Here is a 20,631-nt window from a genome sequence, read left to right as displayed (position 1 = left end):
ACCAAAGTAGTAGGTTGTTTATCAGAAAATATGTACATGGAAATAATTCTGTATTTGTTTGTGTTTTTTTGGGATAGGAGTGAATTATAAACTTTTTTTTTTTAACACGCTCTGGGTAGTTCGGATTATGTTTAGAAGTTTTAGTGCTTCGAAATTATGTTGAGTTTTCTCAAATAAGTTTTCATTTTTAACTAGCTTTTTATTCACCTAGGAACATTCTTAACAAAAGCATGTTCGCTCCCTCAGATAATTTCATATGTGAAAAATTTAACTTGTTTAAATGTCTCAACAACTTGAATTTTAATTTTAAATTATGAACAACTTATGGATCCTTTTTCAAAATTATTATTAGCTGCCCAACAGGATCCGAAATCACTTCAATTTTTATCTCAAGATACAAAAAATAAAAGCCACGCGACTATATAAAAGAAATATTTTTACAAATTTATGTTTACACTTGATAACAGTCGGTATTTTTTTTTTATCACCATTTAATCTAACATACTCATGCCTGCTTCTATAGAAACTTTATGAGTCAGGAAAATAATATTTATTGTTCACCGTAACACTAGTCAAAAGTGTCTTCCAACCAATTCCTTTAACCTCTCTCCCGACCAAAATTATTTTGCTGGGATGCAGAGGTGACCTCGGTCCTAAAGCACAAAATAGATCTTTCATCCTTTTTCTTTTTTTCAATCTATCCATTTACTACTAGGACGTGGCCGGCGCCGTTATTGACGTTAAAAGAGAGGGCATCAGTTTTGTGCAGTGTGAATGAGCTGCTAATCCCAAGCATCATTCATTTGACCTCTGAATAAAATTGATGGCCTCGGTCAATCACGGAGTAGCAACCATTGGCGATGTGGAACTTGTTCTACTGAGCCACGCCAGCGATCGTGGAACTCGAAGTGATAGTTATCATAATTTGATTTTTTGATAAGTCATGCATACATTTTCTTCAACCATGCATTTCGGGTTTTACGATTCAAGGTGGATGTGAGTAGTTAATCAAGCTAAGCTAAGCTAAAATTAAGCACCGCATAATCTTTATATGTATATATGGATGGAAATACGAGATAGTTCTAGGAAATCTAAGCAAAAATTTTTTTCGATATTTTACTTTAGAAAAGAGCCGTGTTAGAAAATGAAAAAATTAAAAATAATGACAACAAATAAGGCTTTCAGTTTGAGCAGGTAATAAATATACTACATCGCACTTGTCAAAAGTGTTTCCTGATCATATCCTTTATCCCACACTCCCAAAACAATTTCTCTTGCTAGGATGCAGAGGTGACCTCGGTCCTAAAGCACAAACTTGATTCTTTCATCCCTTTCTAAATTTTGCCTACCTATCAATTGACTACTAGGACGTGGCCGGCGCCGTTATTGATGGTTAAAGAGAGAGTATCAGTTTTGTGTATTGAGAGTGAGTCGCTAATCCCAAGCATCGTTCTTTTGACCTTTGCGCAAAATTGATAGCCTCGGTCAATCACGGAGTAGCAACCATTGGCGATGTGGAATTCTTTCTACTGAGCCACGCCTGCGATAATGGTGCTCGAAATGCATTTATTATAAAAAAACAATTAACAAAGTTCATATCATCAAATAACAATCAGAATCAGGAAAAACCATTTCAATGAATTCCATTTTGTAAAAAAATTAACAGAGCATTTCGGGTACAATGATTCAGGTGGATGTGAGTAGTCAATCAAGCTAAGCTAAGCTAGCTATCTCCAAATATGAAATTTCGGAAAAATAAAAAATGTACTTGTAGGTACTTAGATTAAAAAATCTCGGACTACATAACAATAATTTGAAATCCCTTTTTGGCATATTAAAGGTGAATAAATTTTCTATCGATCATCACAACACTATTTTTGCGTATGATCAACAGTATTGCTGATATTAGTAACTTTATGATTCATAGTTATTCATCAAAATCGGTTGAAAATTGAAGAAGTTATAATTACTTTACCATAACAGTAAATTTTGCATTTTTGAATAATTTAACGAACCGCAGTACACTTATCACAGTATAGGAAGAATCTAAAACTTCTGATGAAACAAAATTTTCTCTAAAAAATGCGTTTTTTTATAATTTTTTCTATCAGATAGTCAATAATATCAACAATACTATTGATCAGATGCAAAAATGGTGTCGGGATGATCGATAGAAAATTTATTCACCTTGAATATGCAAAAAAGGAATTTCAAATTACTGTTATGAAGTCCGAGATATATTAATCTAAATACAAGTAATATTTATTATGTTTCCGAATTTTGACATTTGGAGCATAACTCAAAAAACTGTTCTACTGAGATTTTTTGAATATAATTTTCGGATTCAGCGCCCGATTTCACATTATAAATATAGGTCGGTTAATAAGTTCACGATTTTTCTTTAATTTTGTAAATAATAATAAATAATAAATAATAATAATTATTTTTGTTTCTTTATATATTTCTAAAGAAGCTTTTTTTAAATGAACACCGGTTCTACTAGAATCGATCAAAACATTGTTTGAATGATCTGTCATTCACTGATCGAAACCAATTTCTATCTGCCATTGAATGAACCTGTTGCTAATTTTGAAGATTCAACCGATTTGACATTTCACTACGGAATATTTTTTTCACTGACTGGTGAGTTCACGTTCACGTTCGCGTCCGAGTTCACAAGAACTATAAACGAGCTTTAATACCGATCTAAATCGCGGAATTTGCAAAAGTTTACAATAGTTCGACCTCAAACAAAAAGAGAAATTATATTAAAGAAAAATGCTATTGCATTCACGTTTTTTATTTACAAAAAATAGCGTTTGTTTGAAAATCCATTTATTCAAAAATTGAAAAAATATCGAATTTTACAGTGTTCCGCACAATAAATCGAATTTCTCAGATAATTCCTCATGAGTTTATTTTTTGTTATCTGCAGTTCAACTTTCTTAATAGAATAAATTTAAAATATCCACGCGCTTTGGAGACAATTCGATTAAATCTAGCGTTATTTTAAAACAGTTCTTAGCATTAAAAGGTCAATGAAAAATAAGGTCATGAATTTGTACGCTTCGGCTTGTTTCTATGTTAAATGTCAATCCAAGATGTTTGTCTGATCTATTTATAACAAATCTAGGTATAAAATTCTTGATTTCGGTTATAAAACGCAAATATCAGCTAAACATATTTTTTTCAAATACATTTTTCAATCAAATAAATAATATTTAAGCTGTGAATAGAAGAGTCGCATGCGGCTCGCAAGCCGTATGTTGCCGACCACTGGTCTAGAAGATTGTTATAAGATGGAAAAAAGGGAATCAATCATGGCAAAAATAGTTCGGCGAATCTAAAAAACCCGACAAATTAGGTTGTGAGAGATCGATGTGCTATCGTTCAAAGACAAATTTCCAACCGTGTTTAGTGTTTAAAACTTCAAATGTCTTAATTACGATTCCCCCGATATAACAAAATTTCCGCGGTAAAAATCTAGGGAATCGAATATACAATTTTTTTTTAGCTGTTCAGAACACAAAGTCTGGTTCAAAATTCATACGTTAACATTTTCCCACAGACTACAACACCATTGTAACAAAACCAAATTATGTCGCATTTTCGAGTTATTGACGAGATAACATTTTCTTTCATTTTCACCTGGGATGAACATGCAGGGTCCTTCAACATGTCTCTTGTCAATGAAAGATCCCACTTAAAAAGTGTACATTTGTTAATTTAAGAATGATAATTACAATAAATCAACTAACTGGTCGCAGTGATAGGTACCCAACAAGGAAGAATGATAAGTGGTGCATTGTAGAACGTAGAACTAATTCGTATAGGATGGTTAGCTCTGGAAAGGCTTTCGGTTAGACAGACGAGTCCCATGTGCTAAAAGACAATTCTGAATATAAGGCATTACTTTTCTCACAAACGCACCTGTTACCCTGCATTTAGGTCATGCGCAGTAATGTTCTGAAACTTGAATCAATCGATGTGATTTTTGGGAAAAGACAACGGTTAGTTACAACGTAATATTTATTTTAGATATATGTATGTACAAAAAATCAGAATAATAAGTCAACCTTAAAGCGAAATGTTAAGCTTCCAACACATGATTTAAATAAGCTATATAACATATGGCAAGTTTTAAAATTTCTATTTTTGATAATTTTTTATCCGGCGGAAGTGTTGGTAATAACTTCCGGAGTTCTGTGAACGCTACGTTGAACGCTTCAACTCTAATCCTTTCACCTAAGGTAGGAAGAAAAATTTAAAAATAATTAAATCATAGAAACATTTAAATATAAACATTTTTACAACATACGTGTTGCGTGCGCCATGCGATATTTCAATGTAGCTCGCCGACGTCTTCTTCGTTCCTCTCTAGATAGTCCGGCTAGTTCCGATTGGACACCGTTGTCTTGCTTTCTTTTGCCACAACCGGCAGGGGCATTGATGCTGTTCTTGGATATTGGTATCGGAGTCAGGGATTCACATGTTAGTCCAGTTAACGAACCTCTACTTATGGACACTGTTGGAGGACTCGGAATCTGAAATTCGTCGATGCCGTACACCATCTGCAGATAATTATAGAAAGGTAATGTTCAATATAACTAATATTTCTTTGGTTAATGGTCTATAAGAATTATTATAAAATCTATAATCTGATCTCAGTGACTGTTTTAGAACTATTTTTTTTAAAATTATGATCGATTAAGTAATAACTAGAAAACTAAAAACAGTACACCCCAAGATTGCATTAATTTAGCTGGGGATCATGATCCTCTGAATTACAGGAAAACTGAGATTTGAACACGAGATTCGTTAAAAAAATGGAGTTTCCTAAGGTACGGAAAAATATCCATAAGAATCTCGTAACAATCCCTCGCTCCTGAAATTCGAAGTAACTCTGTTTTGAAATCTCAAGAGCACGCATAAATTAAGGATGATTTTCACCTGTACAGTGACCGAAACAAGAACAGTACCACTATGTGTTTTGCATGTTAAAATATAAACTATTGAAAATCACCAACATTTTCTTCTACAATTTGTTTTAAATTGTTTAATGGATGAAAATTTGTTTACTTTTTTGGACGAAGCTATTGACGTTAAGGATCAAGATTATTTCTTAAAATTTACTGTTTAAAAGTGAATAATAATGCTCCTACGAACTATTTGAATAGATATCTGCATTTTAAGCGTTTTTTTAGTATTTCAAAGGTTTTGAAGAGAGGGTGAATGACTACGAAGGTTAAAATCCTCTTTAAATAAATAAAAACAGAATAGAATAGAATAAAAAGGTTTTGAAGGCCGTTTTGAGAGATGCTTTTCCTGCGCTAAGGAATTTGATATTGAGCTATACTGCCGCTATTCGCAAGACTGTCCCATATGCATTTTCGTCATTTTTCAGTTTATCTCAAAAATCGTTCAAATACAGTTAGTTCTTTAATTTAGACTAAAAAATCTCATAACTTTGTTCTCAACATGTATGAAAAAAATACCAAGTCATGTCTGTCCCATTTGAAATATACCCGCAAAGCTGTCCCATATGTTTATTTTTACAGAATGCTTTAAAATTGCTCCTCTAATTTACGTTAATTCTACAAATATGCATACAATGTGTGCGACATAATAAGCATTAATTTGAATTACGGAAGTTAGACTAGATAAAACAGTCCAGTAAAGTCAAAAATAACAATTTCTATAAATTTTACAAGCTAAGTTTAGCATAATGATGCATGAGGCTTATTGAATTGTTTGTTAGAAAACATGGAAAACAGTCAGCTACAAAGCCATATTTTTCATAGGTTTTTGTTATGCTGTTACTTGCTGCTTGGACCTTCATAAAATCTATGAACAAAAATTCGGGTACCTTATAGCACACGCGTACGTCATATTGCATTGATTTATCTCGTTAAATATTTGCAGCCAAGATGCTTTGCTGTTTCTGATTCAGAATTAATTTAATTTAATCGACCGTAAAACTTTCCGAACGATGAAGGTACAGGTTGTTTTATTCATGGAACGTTGTTATTCATTTTATTTTAGACCTACTCAATTCTTACGATAAATTTACATTATCTTTATATAAATATGTCATAAACATCACTTCAAACTTATTTTCATCAGTAAACAACCAGTAAAGTGAACAATAGGGCTTTTGCTACACACACATACAAGAGGTCTGTTGGGCACACATTAGGGGTTTTTATATGCGAAAAAAGCAACATTCCATCAAAATGATGGTTTTCCCTTAAATGAATGCTAAATTTATCTGAAAAACATTCAAACAGTATATTTCGGATCATTTGCTAACAAGTGGAAACGATTCTGTGAGTATTTTATTGGATATCAGTGCGGAACCAAGCAAAACAAAAATGAAAACAATCCAACCATTATTGTAAAGCACATTAAAAGGTTTTCCCAGATCCTTTGCTCACGTATTGGGGTCTCTCATATAAAATTTAGAACCAGGAAGATGAAATTAAGAGTTTTCGTCACGAAACTGATTAAGAAACTTGAGCCTGCTTCCACTAAAAACGCTCGTATCCTGTATAAAGTCTTCATTTTCGTCGAAGAACCTCACCCAAAATTAGAAAAAAAAATCACAAACAAGTCAAAAAATGTTCTAGCTTTTGAAAAATGTATCGTACATAAGAAACTTTTCAATAGTTTCCATAAATTCTAGTAAGTATCTTTCTTTCGGCGATTTGTATTCATTTCACACGGGGCTGTCACATTGGTTTGCCCAACGGCTTACTAATACTAATGCACTGTGCAAAAGCCCTATACAGCGAAGATAGAGAGAATCAAATGATCAACTGACAAAAGAAAAGCCAAATATGGGACAGCTTTGCGGGTACATTTAAACGCATGCGAAATATACTCGCAAGGCTGACCCATCATTATTTTCTCCTCTGCATCAACAACTTCCAAAGCAAAAAAAATATTGGACGAAATTCTACAACAATTATCTTAATATCTGTGAAGAAAGAAATAGAAAAGGTTAAGTTTCAACCGAGGAATCCACGAAAGTTTTTAAAAATCTTTAAAGCCGTTTTTCTCGGTTCGTTGTTTTTGCATATGGGACAGACTTGCCGGCAGCGGCAGTATAATACTGCATCAAACTTCTTTAATTCTTCATTAACATTCATTAACATGACGTAAAATGATGAAACATATATTCTGGGCTGAATTTGAATCCAAGAAATAGGTTTCTTAATCAAAAATACTTATGTTTTCAAACAGTCAAACACTATTTCTCCAGTTTCAAGTCATAGATGACAGCACTATCTTGCTATCAAACGGAATTGAGACCCACTTTCGACTTTCCGGGATTATTAAGGTGTGCAAGATGATTTGGGCCAAGAAATAATTACTTGATACCGTGTGAACGCCTTGGAAATTCTAAGATCACTAAATCAAAAAATTAGAATTGTATCAAGATCACAAAAAAGTGAGTGTCTTGGACCGATAATCGGAACAATGTTGTACTTTCCGTTGGAGCTTGATGGCTAGCAGTATTATTAGTATTTATTTATTTACATAGTATTCCGTCTCACGACATAACTTGACGAACATAATTCCTGAAATTCACTCGGTCCATGGCAACCGTTCTCCAATTTCTCGGACTCCCCACGTTCGCCAGATCACGCTCCACTTTGTCTAACCACCTCGCTCGTTGCGTCCCCGCTCGTCTTGTTCCTACCGGATTCGTGCCCGTAGAGAACAACCGGTCTAATGATCGTCATATACAGGTTACACTTCGTGCGAGGGCTAAGTCTTCTCGACCGCAGTTGCTTGTGGAGTCCATAGTAGGCACGACTTCCGCTGATAATTCGCCTCCGGATCTCACGGCTGTTGTCATTGTCTGCGGTCACCAGTGAGCCGAGATAGACAAAGTCTTCGACTATCTCCAGCTCGTCGCCGTCGATCGTGACCTTGTTAATGCTGGACAAGCGGGTTCGATCGGTCTCGGATCCGCAGGCCAGCATGTACTTCGTCTTGGACGTATTAATCATCAACCCAATCCTTCCTGCTTCGCGTTTCAGTTTGCGGTAGATCTCCTCCACCGCCGCAGATGATCTGCCGACTATATCAGTGTCATCGGCAAAGCAGATAAGTTGACTGGTTCTGTTGAAAATCGCCACGCCTTCTAGCGCCACGTTGAACATCATGCAGGATAGACCATCACCTTGTCGAAACCCCTTGCGCGATTCAAATGAACTCGACAATTCACCCGAAATTCGCACACAGCACTGCGTTACATCCATCGTCGCCTTGATCAGCCTGATCAGCTTCCCGGGCAAGCCGTTCTCGTCCATGATTTTCCATAGCTCGTTACGGTCTATCGTGTCGTATGCGGCTTTGAAGTCGATGAATAGATGATACGTAGGGGCTTGGTGTTCACGGCATTTTTGGAGGATTTGCCGTAATGTGAATCTGGTCCGTCGTTGACCGTCCCTCCATGAAGCCGGCCTGATGACTTCCCACGAATCCCACGGCGGAGTAGGATTCGGGACAACACTTTGTAGGCGGCATTGAGGACAGTGATCGCTCGGTAGTTCTCACAGTCCAATTTGTCGCCCTTCTTGTAGATGGGGCATATTACCCCCTCCTTCCACTCCTCCGGTAGCTGTTCTATGTCCCAGATCCGGACTATCAACCGGTGTAGGCAATCGGCCAACTTGTCCGGGCCCATTTTGATGAGTTCAGCTGCGATGCCATCCTTCCCAGCTGACTTGTTTCTATACAGCTGGCGAATGGCTTCCTTAACTTCACTCTTCGTTGGGAGTGGCTCCTCTACGTCGTTGGCTACGCCGGCGATGTACCTTCCCCCACCTTCTTGATCTCCTGCATGTGCGCCGTTCAGGTGTTCGTCGAAGTGCTGCTTCCACCTTTTGATCACCTCACGATTGTCCATCAGGATGCCCCCGTCCCTATCGCGGCACATTTCGGCTTGCGGCACGAAGCCTTTGCGTGATGCGTTGAGTTTCTGATAGAACTTTCGTGTTTCTTGGGAACGATGCAGCTGCTCCAGCTCCTCGAGCTTCTCCTCCTCCAGGCGGGACTTTTTCTCCTGGAAAATTCGGACTCGCTGCCTCTTTCGCTGTCGGTGATTTTCCACATTTCGACGGGTGCCTCTTTGCACTACTGCCGCCCGCGCGGCATTTCATCGTCCATCACCCTCCTACACTGTTCGTCGAACCAGTCGTTCCGTCGAGTTCGCTCCACATAACCGATGACGTTCTCCGCAGCAAAAAAAATCAATGTTTTGGAATTGGAATAAAACAAATGTATCAACAAAACAAATGAGTACAGCCCATAATATTTTAGAAACTGCCCACCCATTTGATTTTTAAAAAAAAAGGAAAATACTTGAAACCAAACTCTCACAAGTAGCAGGGTATACTGCTAGAATAACTGCAGAGACTTTTAAAATTAAAATTAAAGGTGATTTTATTATACACAGTAAACGAAAATTACCGAGTTCGGTAATTTTTTTACCGAAATCCTAACATGTATAAATCGTTAAACTGTTCGGTAATTTTTTCGGTAAAAAACAAACGAACATCGGTAAATGAAGAATCGATTTATTTATTTTATTTATTGTTCACGGTCTTCGACAACTTAATATCATTCAGACTGATTTCTTAATCTATGCTTAAAACTATCTTTACTTATATTATAATCAAAACAAACACAAACTTGATTAAACAATTTACACGATATATCAAATGGGTTGTAAAATTCGTTTCTTCCATAATTAATAGTTCTTAGAGGCTCAAAATACCGTAGAGAGCGAGATGGGACATGATACGGTATCATTTCGACGAGGTTAGCACTGTCTATATTTCCGGATATGATGTCGAATATAAACAGGCGACGAAGAAGTATAATTCGTGAGCCGATCGGTTCGATGTTCAGGATCCCACATCGGTCATGGTAAGGTGGAAGTCTCTGAGGTTCATTCCATGGTAGATTAGGGAGTGCGTACCTTAAAAACCGCTTCTGGACTGATTCGAGAAGTTTCATACCGCCGATTGAGTTTGGTGCCCAGACTTGTATGTTGTACTCCAAACCACAGCGGACGAGCGAGCAGTACAATGCCTTCAGAGTGGTGATATCGGTGAATCCTTTGGTGTTTCTTACCAGAAATCCCAGCACTGTTTTAGCCTTCGCTATGGTTACAGCAAGATGTTCCTTGAAGTTTAGAGACTTATCCACAATCACACCCAAATCCCGAATAGATTCAGCTTTCTGAAGTACCGTGTTATCAGCTGTGTAAAGATGTGCGATCTCAACTCTGCTTCTAGTGAACGTTATGAGCTTACATTTTTTCAGATTAACTTCCATCGCATTTACTTGGCACCAGCACATAAGTTTATCGAGATCCTGCTGCAGTAACAAACAGTCTGAATATTGTGATATTGAGCGGTACATTTTCAGATCGTCAGCGTAGAATACTAATTCAGAATCAATTATATCACAAAGATCATTCATAAACAAGTTGAAAAGTAGTGGACCCAGATGACTTCCTTGAGGAACTCCAGAAGGAACAGTAAAGTTTCGGGATTTGATGTGACCCTGTCGGACAAATGCAGTTCTGTCTTGAAGCCACGATTCGAGCCATTTTACGATCCAAGTTGGGAATCCCATCTTTTCTAGTTTATCGATCAGGAGATTGTGGGGAAGCCGATCGAATGCCTTCGCAAAGTCCACATACAAAGCATCTACTTGCTTTTTACCGATGTTTGTTTATTTTTTACCGAAAAAATACCGAACAGTTTAACGATTTACACATGTAAGAATTTCGGTGAAAAAATTACCGAACTCGGTAATTTTCGTTTACTGTGTAGTAAGCAAACTCGTGTAATTTTGTAAAACTTGATTGCTTATACGTTATTTTCAAAATTACATGCAAAGGACATTGGAAAATAGTCGAATTACAGGAAGCACAAGAACACAAGAAAACTGCGAAGCATGCTACATAGGATGTCCTCCAATCAAATTGAAACAACGAATCTCACAATACAGGACTCAGACGAACGAACTCAAACGCCTATGGAACATCGGCAGTGAAAATTTATTCCGAATAATAGGAGGAAGTACGAATTTTCACACAATCAAATTACAGCTTTGTCTGATCAGCCGAATCAAACCTAACAATTACACACATTTTAGGTAAGGATCAGATAATCTTGTAAAGAATTTTTGATATTTAGTTTACACACAATGAACTTTGCAGTCCCTGATGACGATCCTATATGGATCGAAACGTTAAATAAAACGTCGTTTTCGATAAATCAAAAAGACTGAAAGCAGAAAAACTTATTTTGAGATTTCAGGTTTAAGAATCCGATTTAAGATTCAGATTTCTGATTAAAATTGTAACTTCAGATTTCAGATTCAGGTTTTAGATTTCAGATTCAGATTTCCCATTCAGATTTCAGATTCAAATTCCAGTTTGAGATTTCATATTTAGATTTCAGATTCAGATTGAGATATCAGATTCAGATTCAGATTTCAGATTTCAGAAGCAGATTTCAGATTCAGATTTCAGATTCAGATTTCAGATTCAGATTTCAGATTCAGATTTCAGATTCAGATTTCAGATTCAGATTTCAGATTCAGATTTCAGATTCAGATTTCAGATTCAGATTTCAGATTCAGATTTCAGATTCAGATTTCAGATTCAGATTTCAGATTCAGATTTCAGATTCAGATTTCAGATTCAGATTTCAGATTCAGATTTCAGATTCAGATTTCAGATTCAGATTTCAGATTCAGATTTCGGATTCAGATTTCAGATTCAGATTTCAGATTCAGATTTCAGATTCAGATTTCAGATTTCAGATTCAGATTTCAGATTTCAGATTTCAGAAGCAGATTTCAGATTCAGATTTCAGATTCGGTTTCAGATTAAAATTTCAGCTTCATTATCAGATTTCAAATTCAAATTGCATTCAGATTTCAGAATTTTGGTTTCAAATACCGATTTCAGATTCGAATTTTAAGGGGGGAGTAGGGTCTAACGGGTAAAAAAAACACCATTATCACGAATTTTTTTGAGCTATCGTTCAAACAAATGTATTCAATTTTTTGCATTATACAAAGCATTGTATAATGCGAACATTTAGTAATTTTTTCGTAGAAAAATATTGAAAAATGAGCCGGTGACGTAGCACTTTCGAGGATGCCTTTTGAAAAACAGGATTTGCGGTGGACACTGTATCTCAGCACAGAATCAACTGAAGTCAAAAAATCAGAACAAAATATTTTTAATAGATGTTTTTCTGGACCCCAACGATTTTATTTAACTTAAAAAAAAATTTATGAAATTTTTGTGGCTGTTTGAAGAAAAAACTACGATTTTTCACGAAAAAATCCGCCATTTTTTATCTGTAAAATCTCCCCGAAGTAAAAAAAAAAGAAAATCGTAGGAGTTTGGTATTTTATATGTAGAAAATATGTTCCAAATTTGAAAAGAATCGGTGAAGTAGTTTTCAAATGACGATGTCCACTGACTTTAAAAATGTGCTATCGAGAAAAGTTTGAAGTTTCTGCTCTAAAAATGATGCAGTATTAGATAAGAGGAGATAAAGGCCTTTAATTTTTACAGTTTTGCTTCGATTCACTTGAAAATTTGACACAATATTCTTGAAATGTTTTACAATAAGAAAATAAAAAAATAAAAAAATCGATTTTTTGAAAGTGTTAGACCCTACTCCCCCCTTAAGAGATGAACCAGCTGAAAGCTGAAAATATCTGTAAAAAGATATTAGAAAAAAGATTCAAACTTCAGATTATATGTAATTTCAAATTCAGAATTTAGATTCATATTTTGGATTCAGATTTCAGATTAAGATTTCAGGTTTCAGAATCAGATTTCAGGTTTCAGAATCAGATTTCAGTTTCAGGTTCAGATTTTAAATTCAGATTTCAGATCCATAATTTAAATTCAGATTTCAGACTTTTACTAAATACGACATCGCTTTTCACCGATAAGGCCGATAAATGAAGTAACACACATAAATTACGGTGATTAATCTCTTCATAACATTTCAGAATTCAGATTCAGATATCAGGTTCAGAAATCAGATTCTGATATCAGAATTCAGATTCAAATTTCAGATGCAGATGTAAGATTCAGATTTGAATTCGGACTCGGATTCCAGATACACAATTCAGATTCAGATTTCATTGTCAAATGTTAGATTCAGATTTAGAATTTAGATACAAATGATTTTTGATTTAAGTTTCAAATTCAGATTCCAGATTCACTCTCTAATCTGAATTTCAATTCCAGATCTTAATTCTGAATCTGGATACTGTTACTGAATTATGGATCTGAATGTTGATTCTAAATTTTATTTCTGAATCTGATCAATCTGAATCTAAATTCTGAATCGGAATTCTGAATTTGAATTCGGAATTATAATTCTGGATCTGAATTTACAGATTTGAAGTCTGCTAATAGATTTAGGGTTAGAGCACCATTTTCGGGAAGATTTGAGGAAACGGATCACAGTCTTATCAGAAGAGAATATTGTCAGCTTATCAAGGTTTCTGGAGGTTTTATCGAAGCTTAAGCACTTCTATACCTTACGAAAAGGAACCATACAGACATACACACATCTTTATTCTGAATTTCTGGACATGGAGTCTCTAACTTCTATGTGATTTTGAATCATAATTATGATTGATTTGCACATATGTCACAAGATCAGTGGCTCATCTTGTTATGCTTGTGATTCGCGACATTTCACTGGTAAATAACAGCATTCCACTGTTTTTGTAAAAATGTTCGCTTAAGTTAATCACAAAATTTTTATAAACCTTCATTGAACCGATCATATTTTTCTCTTTTCCATCATTGAAACATGTGTTTATTTATTTCAAGGAATGATTTTATCTGCGATGTTCGTTTCACTTCACGTAATCCAAGTTTGAGTTTCAGATAGGTACATGTTGAATCACTAACCATTTAAACTAATTCACCCGTTTCGCTGTACTTTAGCATTCCAATCACAACCGAATATTCTTGGTGACGTGCTTTTCACATGTCTCACATTCGACTGATGTTATCGGAAAAATCCAGACAGTCCAATCTGCCGGATTGTTGAGCAGATCCGGCGGAAAATTGTTTTCCTCTTCGATGTCTCTTCTTTCGCTGCATACAGCATGAATGAATGATGATGGTGGTTGCCTAAACCACGCCTCTATTCTCTCTTCGACCAATCACCAGTAAGTTCGAACAGCAGAAGGAAAGGTTAAAAGTTCGAACGACTTGCATGCAAGGTTTCTATATTTCAAGCTATTGGTAGAAGTCTAAGTCTAATGAAACAAAATTTGTTGCCTACTGACTGGTTGGTGAATTAATCAGACTAATTTATCGTTAATTTTTTTTTTCATTTTTTGTTCTTCGTTGTTTAAAACAGTTTCGTCATTTATTTTCTCATACAAACATTTTCAGTAAAAAATTATAAATAAAATATTGAAATATTATAAAATAATGATTTTTAACACGAAGAATTTCCTCAGGTTGATACTAATATTGTAATCAGATCTCGCTACGGAAAACCAGACAAGAACATATCTACATTATCCGTGATATTTTACAAACATGACAAGGAATGCTTCTCGAATAATTAGTTCTTAATTGTGTGTTGTATATTTTTAGAGAAATTAGTATCTTCCATTCGAAAGTATGATGTGCAAATATGCATTTTTGGTTAGGCGTTGAAGTTGACGCTTCACACCAACTATCTAAAACTAGATCAAGTTTTTAGAAGAAACAAATATTAATGGAAAAAGTGGTTCAAATCAAGGCTTTTTCAAACACGAGGTTCTCCGACTTTCACATTGTAATAAAACTGTATTTTCGTACGGTTAAAGATGAGCAGAGAGTTCCCTTTAAAATATGACTATTCAAATCTTGACCGTCATCGTGATCGTTGACAATGATCGAAGCTTTCATTACCTTGTAAAAAAGTACTTGAGTGGACTTATTGCCGGCAAAGATAAGAATCTATATTATTAAAAATTCAGCGTAGCGAACATCATTTTAATGATTCCGATTTTACCAATTTGGTTGTACTTTGGCGAACTCCTTAGAGTATCAGCAGCGGTCAGGTGTCAAAGCTATAATAACACTCCATTTTGACACTTCGACGGCGCACCGCAAGGTTTCAAACCAGGTGTTATCTTGCTCCTGGGTGTTAAAAAAGCGAGCCAGGAGTCAAATATGAATACCGACCAGCACCTGATTTGACAGGTGCTAAAGTGTCTAGGGAAAATTTACAAAAGAAAATAGCAACAAACAACAACAACACCTATCGATGCGTCACCAGTGGCAAAAATGAAAACCAGTTTAGCACTTACTGGTGCGCAAATGAGCTGCTAAAGCTAAAATAAGACCGAAAATGTGTCTCGGGTTAACACCTGGGATAGCACTTACCGGTACTGATGCTCTTAGTGTCATACAAAGCCATTCGGTGTCCCTTCAGTAACATTCCGTCATTCCAAGAAGTTTTTTGAGTAGGGTTCAGTCAGGACACAAATCACCATAGTGATTTACGGTTGTTTATTTGGACTAGCAAAACCAATCTTGTGGAGAAATTTTCTTCGACAATAGCAGTTTATGTTGAATGTATTCCTTATAGAATTTATTTTATTTCTCTAACCTTATAATCTCATTTCAACATTCAATTAGTACTTTCAACAACGAGCAATTAATTACTCAGTGCTAGTTTGAGTTTATTTCCTTCGCTAGGAAATATAACTACAGATGTTTGAGGAAAAGTAAACGAAACGCTTATTGCTTGGATTTCGGGTAAGTATTCCATTCAGTTAAAGTGTGCTCATTTGATAGGTTTTTTTTAATAAAAAATGCTGTAGTAATTTATTTAAAATGATTTCCTGTTTATTAGAATTGAAGAAAATAAATCAAATACATGTGTAGTTTGGAAGTTGTATTTCAAATGATCTGGTATGTAATAGAAGTTAGAAATTGCTACGCATAAACCGTTTCTATAGCTATGTGCTTTTAATTGTTTATTTTTAGAAGTGTGCGCAAATACCGTCAAACGGGGCATAATGCAAAAGCAGGATACAACATTTGTATACCACAACACTTATTCAATTTTTATTTTAATATAATGTGTTAAAGTTATCAATAAATTATAAGAAAATGATGATGACATTGTTTCTCACACCATGAGATAGATTTTTAAAGTTTTCGATTCTCATAGAAAATTAAAAAATCTAGCAAAAGGTGTATAAATTTTTACATTTTTCGATGCCGTAAAAAACTTTACTCAGTATGACGGATTGGCTCAATGATATCACCTAAAAACTTTATATTACTTTTTTTATCCTATACCAGCAATGTTTATGTAAATACATTTTTCGGACAGTCACCAAACTTTTTTAAATAAATATTTTCATAATTCAGTTAACAGTCTGGGCTAAAATGCATCAAAATGCAAATCAAAGATTCACCTTTTAAATCTCGTTTCTATATGCTGGAATATGATTGTTTTGCATCACGCGTTTGTCAATTTCAAAATCTCATCTATCGAAAAAATTTTTTTTTATGATTTCAGTTAGTAGAATTTTTTGTAGTATTTTTTAACCCTGAATGTATGCATCACCCTCATGCTTTTTCTTTATAAACATTTCTGACAGAAAAAATGTAAAATTCAAAAAAACACAAATGCTGGAAAAACCAGCAAAAAGAATCATGCGTGCTGGTTTCCAGCAAAATTTGGATTGCTGAACGTTTCCAACATTTTTTTTTGCTGGAAATCGAGGCAAAAATTGACTTCGTATATAACTGTGGTGAACAATGTCATTGGTATACAATATCATTCATGTTAAAAAGGATTTAAAAAGCAAAAAAAAAAAAATTTAAAATCAAGGATTTAAATTTGTTTGAAATAACTTTTAAATAATCTTCTTTTACAGAATGCATTCAAAACCCCCATTCTTTTTATATGTTAGAGACATTAACATTTCAGAATATCACAACATAAAATTCATTAAAAAAAATCGAATGTAAGGAATTGAAAATTAGCGCAAATCGAACGAGCATGGCTGTAAAAAAATGAAAATAGTTTCACTTTCCTCACCGACACCAAAACATTTTTCTTGTTTAGATATTTAAATATACTTCTGAGTTTGAAGTTTGTTCGAAAGTAGGCCTTAGTTTGGCTGGCAGCGAAAAAATTTCCTCCTGCCAAAATTTGTGTTTCTATTTAATTTAATGTTTTGTTATACAATTTGAAAAATACAATGATTCTGTTAAGTTCAGTGCACATAAGGAGCAGCCTTCCATCCATCAGTTTTGAAACCGGATGTGTTCAAATCTTAAGAGGAAGCCGAAGAGAAAGCTCTTCCGATGGATACCACCAGGGCTTCCGACATTTAGCAGACGGACGAGGATTTGCGGAAAAACTATTTTATCTGGAGCTAAGTATTTTTTTATCCTAAAACTTTGATATTTATCGGTTGGTGGGATAGTCCATACGTTTCCGCGTTACGTTTCGGGCACATGACATTATTTCTAAGATGCTGCTCGAAAAATATGCTACCTAAATATTTTCTCGAAAGAAGATTAGTGAAGAGAGGTTATCAAGAATATTATCAGAGAATGGACTAGTTATTTCACTAGGTGGTTGGTACAAAATATTAAGAAATTTTTAATTCTTAGTGGTTAACAGAGCAACTTTTTATATTTTTTTTTTACATATTTGAAATGATTTGGACTGTTTATTCTAAAGATCAAAAGAGTCGATTGATAGTCAAATGAGGATAGAGTTTGCATTCAATTTCAGTTTATTTATTTTTAACAATAAAACAGCAAGTTGCATTTTTATCGAATTTTTTTTATTTCATCACTGGAAAAATATATTCAAACCATTTCCTATGGCATCAGTTTTAATACTTTTTCCTAGTCAATATTTACATTCAGGTATAAATTTACCATTGAAAAGAGGAATCAAGGAAAGTTGATTTATTAATTTTTGGTATACTGAAAAGTTTTAGTTGTCCAAAAAGTCTTAAATCAGTATTAAAAAGACAGCGAATTTCCATGCTTTTAAAAAAAATGTTTTAAAAGAGTTGCTATTCATCTTAATTTTTATTTTTAAACAATGTAGCTTACAGTTAGAAAAAAAAACAAAAATAGCAAAAATTACATTTTCAACACACATATTTCATAAAAAAATGTTGGAAATAAGACAACAAAATAGTTTGAATCAAAATTAAAAAGTTTAAACCTTGCAAATATAAAATTGTTTTAAAATTTTAGTTTCCACCAACTTATTGCTTTGATAATGTTGAAATGTTTCTTTGTTTTGATCAAAGTTAAAAATACAAAAAAAAAAATTAAAAATTTATAGCTCAGATCAAAAAACTTAGATGATGGCTTTCAGAAAGACACTCATAACTAACTTACAGTTTGATGATTGAAAATAAATTCTAAATGAGTTTACGAGTCTTATCATGAATTTTTCTTTTAAGATTGTGTTTGTTTCAATTTTATTAATAGTATCGTTTGTTTCAACTATTTTTGGTTCGATCCAGGAAAAGAAGTGAACACAATTTTCAAAATCTTCCTTCCAAAAAGCGTTCCTAAATAGATTGTCTTTAAGACTATCTTTTTTGAGCGCTTAGTTTGATTTTTTTTTCTCGATGGAAGTGTGTTTGCGAAATTGATGGTTTAGTTCGTACCTCTCAATACATTAACAACGTAATAACATTACTTATGATTAAAAGTTAGCTTTGAAAATAATATAAGAATTGTGTGTGTTTTTAAATTATCAAAAAATGAAACTGAAAGAATGGGGATAGTTGCTCAGTATGGATGGTGAATTGTAATAATTTTGTTGAATGTTTTTTTTTGTTGGATCCTTGTATTGAATTGAATTAAATTACAATTACGAAATTGTTTTGTTTCATGCTACACAATATGGTTGAAAATCCTTGATATATCAGTTTATAAACTCTTTATGGATTTGAAAAAAAATTACACTTTCAAATGTGAGGCAAAGAAAAAAGAAAAGAATCCAAGAGTTTTCAAAAAGGCAATAATCATAGAAAAACAATTTGAAAAAAAATGTGTCTAATTATTACAATATAATTTATTTTCATTATAAGTTGCTTTCCGTCTTCAACCATTAAAGTCTTTTTAAAAACTTTTTGCTTCAACAGGGATCAGTGTTAGGGAATATAGCTAGTTTATCAAGAAAGAAATTCGGATGGTTTTGATTTGCCTTCAATATTCTACTCGATCCATTTTTATTGGATTTTTATCAAAAGCCTCATAGAAATAGGAGTTCCCTTAGGGAATGTTAAGGGTATAGAAGGTGTAGGAAAATCATGATCGCACCATTTACCAAAATGGATCCTGATCTCTACCTTTCACCAACTAACACAACCCCTTCCTTGGGTACTTGAATATGGATTCGCAGACGTATAGACGGTTTCCATAGTTTGTGATACTAGCTTTTCTCTGATTCTGGGTATTTAAAAAAACTTTTTTTTTGAGTATGCAGGAGCGAGAGGTTGTTAGTTAAACTTAAAGAGTATCTTACTAACAATCCTTCCATTTTCCTAATTGACTACTAGGACGTGGCCGGCGCCGTTATTAATCATTTAAATCATATAAAAAAGGGAGAGCATCAGTTTTGTACATAAGAACAGCTACTAATCCCAAGCACTATTCTTTTGGACTTCGTGCAAAATTGATGGCCTCGATTAATCACGGAGTAGCAACCATTGGCGATGTGGAACTTGTTCTGCTTAGCCATGCCAGCGATCATGGAATTCGAAATGTATAGTTTGAAAACAAATGTAAAAAACACGAAGTCCCTTTAGAATCAATTTTAAAAAAAAAATTTAAATGAAGCATTTCGAGTTCAATGATTTAACCCTTCGTTTCATAAAGTAACAAATTTGCAACAATTAATGTATGGAAAAAGTGAAAAATCGTATTTTATTTTAATTTTTTTTCTTGATGTACTCATCATTTCCAACTGTAACAAATGATTTTTAAGGAAAAATAAAAAATCATGAAATGAAGGGTTAAGGTGGATATGAGTAGTCAAGCTTAAATATACTTCTGAGATTGAAATCAGTACCTAACTCTGAAAAGTCGTTTTTGGAAATGCAAAATGGAAATGTAACAAGAACAACCGCTTGGAAAATAAGTTATTTTAGAAAAAAAAATAAAAAAGCTTTATATCACGATGATTTACGGCGTGTTCGTAAACTGATTTTTTGTGTGATGCATCGCTTTTTTTTTGGTAGATGTCAAATCACCTTCCAATGCTTTGGCATACAGTTTGTTTAATTTACAAACGCCAGCATCGATGGAAAAAATCACTTCGATAGAAAAAATCAATTTACCGACACGCCGTTAATTACCGTAATAATTTGGTCATCAAGACTGCTGTTAAAACTGCTTATCACTGCTTCACAGATAGAATTAGTAGTTTCCTTGGAACATTTCTAGGGGAATAGAAGGTGTTGGAAAACACGATCGTACCATTTTCCAAAATGGTACTGATCTATCAAGATAGGTAGATCAATAAGTATGACATTGCGCTTAACCTCAATCGACAGAACTGTGTA

The 20,631-nt window shown here is 34.2% G+C and overlaps 1 protein-coding gene across 2 annotated transcripts in view; it reads left to right on the top strand.

The window, feature by feature from the left end:
• The first annotated feature begins 4,026 nt into the window (after positions 1–4,026).
• LOC129744424 (uncharacterized) overlaps positions 4,027–20,631 on the top strand; it is a 40,491-nt gene continuing 23,886 nt past the window's right edge. Inside the window, exons 1-2 of one of the 2 annotated variants that reach the window (XM_055736936.1) lie at positions 4,027–4,250; positions 4,352–4,591. In XM_055736936.1, the coding sequence (XP_055592911.1) occupies positions 4,490–4,591 (102 nt within the window). In that variant the 5' untranslated portion in view covers positions 4,027–4,250; positions 4,352–4,489. Of the gene's footprint in view, positions 4,251–4,351; positions 4,592–15,589; positions 15,830–20,631 lie in introns of those variants that run through there. The other variant, XM_055736937.1, reaches the window with a different exon arrangement.

The sequence above is a fragment of the Uranotaenia lowii genome, chromosome 2 (genome assembly GCF_029784155.1).
Source record: "Uranotaenia lowii strain MFRU-FL chromosome 2, ASM2978415v1, whole genome shotgun sequence".
Taxonomy (NCBI): domain Eukaryota; kingdom Metazoa; phylum Arthropoda; class Insecta; order Diptera; family Culicidae; genus Uranotaenia; species Uranotaenia lowii.
This window is presented reverse-complemented; position numbering and strand designations above follow the sequence as displayed.